The sequence below is a fragment of the Manduca sexta genome, unplaced genomic scaffold (assembly GCF_014839805.1).
Source record: "Manduca sexta isolate Smith_Timp_Sample1 unplaced genomic scaffold, JHU_Msex_v1.0 HiC_scaffold_1640, whole genome shotgun sequence".
NCBI classification, from domain to species: domain Eukaryota; kingdom Metazoa; phylum Arthropoda; class Insecta; order Lepidoptera; family Sphingidae; genus Manduca; species Manduca sexta.
In genome coordinates, this window is record NW_023592525.1 from 25,173 (window position 1) to 29,818 (window position 4,646).

Below are 4,646 nucleotides of genomic sequence, written 5' to 3' on the forward strand. Positions count from 1 at the left end.
ATACTGAGCAGAAAAACCCAAATATCACTTTGCCAGATCCGGGATTCGAACCCTCAGAGCGCTGTCGTACCACGCATTCAGTACAACACGCCACCGAAGCAGTCAATCATACCGAGCAGTGGGAAATAATAAAGGGCTGATATCATAAGTGCCAATAAATTCCGCAAAGACATAACCGGTTTCACATACCTTTTAAATTCATGATTAAACCTGATAAAGAATTCTCAGTTATGTCGGTTTCTTCACAACACTATCCTTGTTGAAGCAAACGATAAGTCAAGATATGTAGCTTCGTAAAGTCAAAGGTGTGTCTGGGGTTTGAACCTGCGGCTATTGCCTCGACACTTCGTTTCGGTGGCGAAAGCTTAGTAATCTCGTTGATATATTTTATCACACATCTCAGATGGAATTTAATTTCATTTTAATTCGTAAGAAACCAAAAGCTAACTTGTCATGTTGAATCTTCTTGCACATGCTGTTATGCCCCAGTTCTGTGTTCACGCAAGATACTTTTTCAACCATGTTACAGAAAAAATTAAAGAATTCGAATTCCTAATATTCGATATAAATTTTAACTGTTCTCCTTAGCATTTAAAAAACAATATTGCCACTTTCATCGGAAAATATTTTCTATACAACTTAATGATAAGATAGCGAACCGCTCACCTGATGATAAGGGTCACCCATAAACAATAGAAAGTCCTTAAACAATTATAATTACAACTTACAAGGCGCTCCGTGGCAATATATTACTTACCTCTCATAATGTCAGTTAATATATGTACAAGCTAATTCAAATCGGAACACAACAATGCATGCATACTGCTACTCAGCGTCCGAAATCGACCTGGAGTCATATTTTCTAACGGAGGGTCTGTTACACATATAAAAGATAGTCTTGTAACTTAAAACAATAATTAACATTAGAAACGTTTGATTACGGAACTCTGAAAAATCGGAATAAACGTACGACAGCTCGGAACACAGGTTTAGAAGGAGTCACCTTTTTCCTCTTAGAAAAAAATAAAGTGCAAAACTAGTAGATGTTTTGTTTTACGTTTCGTCCTCGGGTCAAATACACAACCTTCAAAGAAACACTATAAATGGTGGTATTTCACCTGATATCTTCAGTAACGTGTCAGCTTCTCACGAAAAATAATAGTGACAAAATGTTCTCTCTAAAATTATTTGTTCTGTGCGTTGGTTATTTCGCGCTCGGAGCGGAATGTGGAAAAAAGTAAAGACTGAACATTAAAAATGACCGTGATATCGAGACTTTACGAGGAGTTATACAGATAATAGAAACCAATTTAAATAGAATTTTATAACAATACCTAGCGGCTATAGCCTGAGAATCGAACGGTCTGCCAAGGCGAAGGTCCACAAGCTCAAAACTCAAGATTTCGCAGTGTATTTTCTTTGTGAATTATCGATGTTTTTAAAGGGACGAAAAATCTTGTGACGATTCCTACATATCAAAGAATTGTACATACGGATTTCGAAGTTATATAAAGTATTCCAAGCCACATTAGGCCAGCGTGATAGACTATGGACCTCTCGGTAGGAGAGGAAGCCCGTTTGGCATTAGACAGTACATAAAACAAAGATTGTAATTTTATTATAATACTTATAATCATGTCTCATTTCCTCATTGATTTAAAAAATATTTGTAACCAAGGTATCTATGTAACCATCTTTTTCAGTGAGTTATATTGACAAGTGCGTATGGACTGACAAGGCCTGTCTCCTCACCTCTGGTAATAAAGTCGTACCACACTTTGTCGAGGGCATAAAAGAACTCAACACACCGCCCGTAGATCCATTATTCATCAAGAAAGCAGTAGCTGATTCAGGCACCCTTAAGCTGAAGTTCGAAGACTTGACTGTGGTGGGCTTGAAAAAAGCTGTTTTGAAGAAAGTAGAGTAAGTTCAAACCGTTTGCTTTTACAATTCTTTATCCTTTAAGTATTCCGATTTGAATACCGATTATGTCTACGGCTCGATACCCAAGTCTGGTGATCATTTATATGAATTTCCTCTAGAGAAAGTCAAGAGCCAGTATCTCTACCGGGTAGAATGCAACCATATTATTGCCTCTCTTACGAACTAACATCGACGCCTACGAACGTACACCGCCGTCTGAGCTACCCGAACCTATAATTATTACATCTATATTTATTGTAATTTTACTTTTGTCAACTATATTTGTTTTAAGTTTTAAAAAACTTCTATTATTTTCTATTATGATTATCAATTTATTTATAACACCTAAAATAAATGTCGTATTCACTCAGAACATGATACTTACAACAAGTGTCTGCGTGATCCCAAGAAATATACTTTGTAATATTGTGCTAATGAAAACCAGCTACCCTATGTCATATATATCATTTATATCAAATGCTTATGCTGATTACAGAGCTAACAACGATAAAACTGTGCTGACTGTAGTGATTGAGACTCCAATCGAAGTTAAGGGGGTTTACACTGCAGGAGGTTCTCTCCTTAGCGTACCTGTCGAGGGACATGGTCAGACGGAGATGAAAACTGGTAATATTTTTGTTCTTTGAAGTCTTTGAAGTTCTCTTACTCATTGTCAAGATAGATGTATGGAATCAATACAACTTTATCTACAAACATTTTAGTCATGGTTAAGGCAGATGTTTGTAGTGAAACTAATGACAAGAATAATAGGGTAGTAAATAAAGTGTTGGCTATTGAAAGAATGAAGAATTCATCTCATAGTGATAGACAGAACTAACCTAAGCTGGCTCGAGTGTTATTGAACTAACGTAGATTCGGCGCAAAAAAACTTTCGAAACCAATTTCTTTGCCAGTAAATAATTCTCAATATCCGTAATATTACATTTATTTTGAAACAATTACTCCTTTGAAAATTATCGTTACTAATCATTGTTTTAAATTGCTAAGCAATCATTTGTAATTTTCTTACTCACATCAAATAATTTGATATAGGGACAAAACAGGGTTAGAAATCTTATCGTTAAACATTTCACTAATTTACAGAAAAAGTGAAGCTCACAGTGAAAGCTAATCTGCAGAAATTCAATAAGAATGGCGCCGAACACTACAAAATTGCAACATACGATTTGAAATTCAACTTTATTGAGCAATTATTCATTGAATTCCACAATCTGTTCAACGGAGATAATACCAAAGGTAAGTGTATTACAAATATCAAAGCAGTAGCCCAGTTTAAACAAACAGAGCCCCTGAGTTCTGCTCATAAAGATTTTGAACTTTTTGAAAAGACATACTTTTATGGGAATAGTATTTGGTTCAATATGACTAAAGACATATCCAATAGCACAGAAAGTGGCAGAAATGTGTGGCGAAGAAACATTGCCACTCCACTTTTCTTCTTTAAGAATACATTAATATTAAAAAGGATGAATGTATTGTACTCTTGTGTAGTCTACGAACAAAATCTAGATCAGAAGTATTACTCAAGAGAGTAGTACACATGAGAATGTGAATATAAATTCTCGTCTGGACAATAGGAGCTGTAGTGTAAGTTGTGTTAGAAATAACGGTTCATTAGTAATATTGATGATACCGGTATTATTGCAGTTGATCCTATCCGTGCGATCATCCGTGAGAGTTGGAGGGATCTGGTGCCCGAAATTGGTAAACCCATCATCAAGGAGCTTGCGGACATCGTGATCGCTGCAATGAACAAGTTCCTGGCAGGGCTACCCATTGATGAACTGGAAATCATTGCATAAAAGCACTGGAAAAATTATTCGTTTAAAAATTATAAACGTTGCTATTTCACAGATTATATAGTTGCATATTTTTGTTGTAATAGTTTTAATATAAATTGTTTTTTTTGTTATGTTCAAATGGTTATAAGATTGGCATCTTTAAAACATAAAAGGAATGCTTATTTTTTTACAATATACCGACAAGTTTGAACAAAAAATTCATTAGAAATTCTCAACTGAAATGTTATTGTTAAATAAATGAATATAAATAAAAACTTATTTGTTTTCTTTCTTAATATATTCTTCATCGTAGCTTTAAGTCTAGAAGATTTTAAGACTGAATACTAGTTCGAAAATCGAAATATTTTATTTTCATGATTTAATGTTCTAAATGTCATAATCATTCTACAAGATAAATAAAAGACAACATGTTTGTGGTAAGCGACTAATAAGAAATTATAATCATTTGACTCTGTTATTATCACAAGTAATATTAAAAAATATATATATCTTCAATGCAATGACGTTTATAAATCAAAATTGTAAGAGTCAATTTCTTCTCACTTTAGAGCTAATATTAAGAAAATCATAATTCTTAACTACTTTATAGATATAAAAAACTTTGTAATAATAAATGGTGACCTTGGAGGTGTTGTCAACTGCCAAAATGATTTTTTCAATATATTAAAAACAAAAATACATTTAAGAAGATGCATTTTTATAAGTCACATAATATGATAATTTGGATTACAAAAAATAGAGTTACGACGTACATATTACTTTATTTGTAACTAGCTGACCCGGCGAACTTCGTACCGCCTAACAGTCAATGAGTGTCGTGTTACCTTTTAGCTGAACTAATTTAGGCTTTGATGAACGTTATACAATGATACAAAATATAAAAGTATTTTATTATGATGA

At 33.7% G+C, this 4,646-nt stretch overlaps 1 protein-coding gene across 1 annotated transcript; it reads left to right on the plus strand.

Annotated features, from left to right (window-relative positions):
* The first annotated feature begins 811 nt into the window (after window positions 1-811).
* LOC119191554 lies at window positions 812-3,746 on the plus strand. The gene is made up of 5 exons (XM_037445444.1): window positions 812-872; window positions 1,704-1,923; window positions 2,420-2,550; window positions 3,028-3,336; window positions 3,592-3,746. Exons 1-5 carry the CDS (start codon window positions 812-814, stop codon window positions 3,744-3,746), a joined length of 876 nt encoding a protein of 291 aa, XP_037301341.1.
* Window positions 3,747-4,646: the final 900 nt, after the last annotated feature.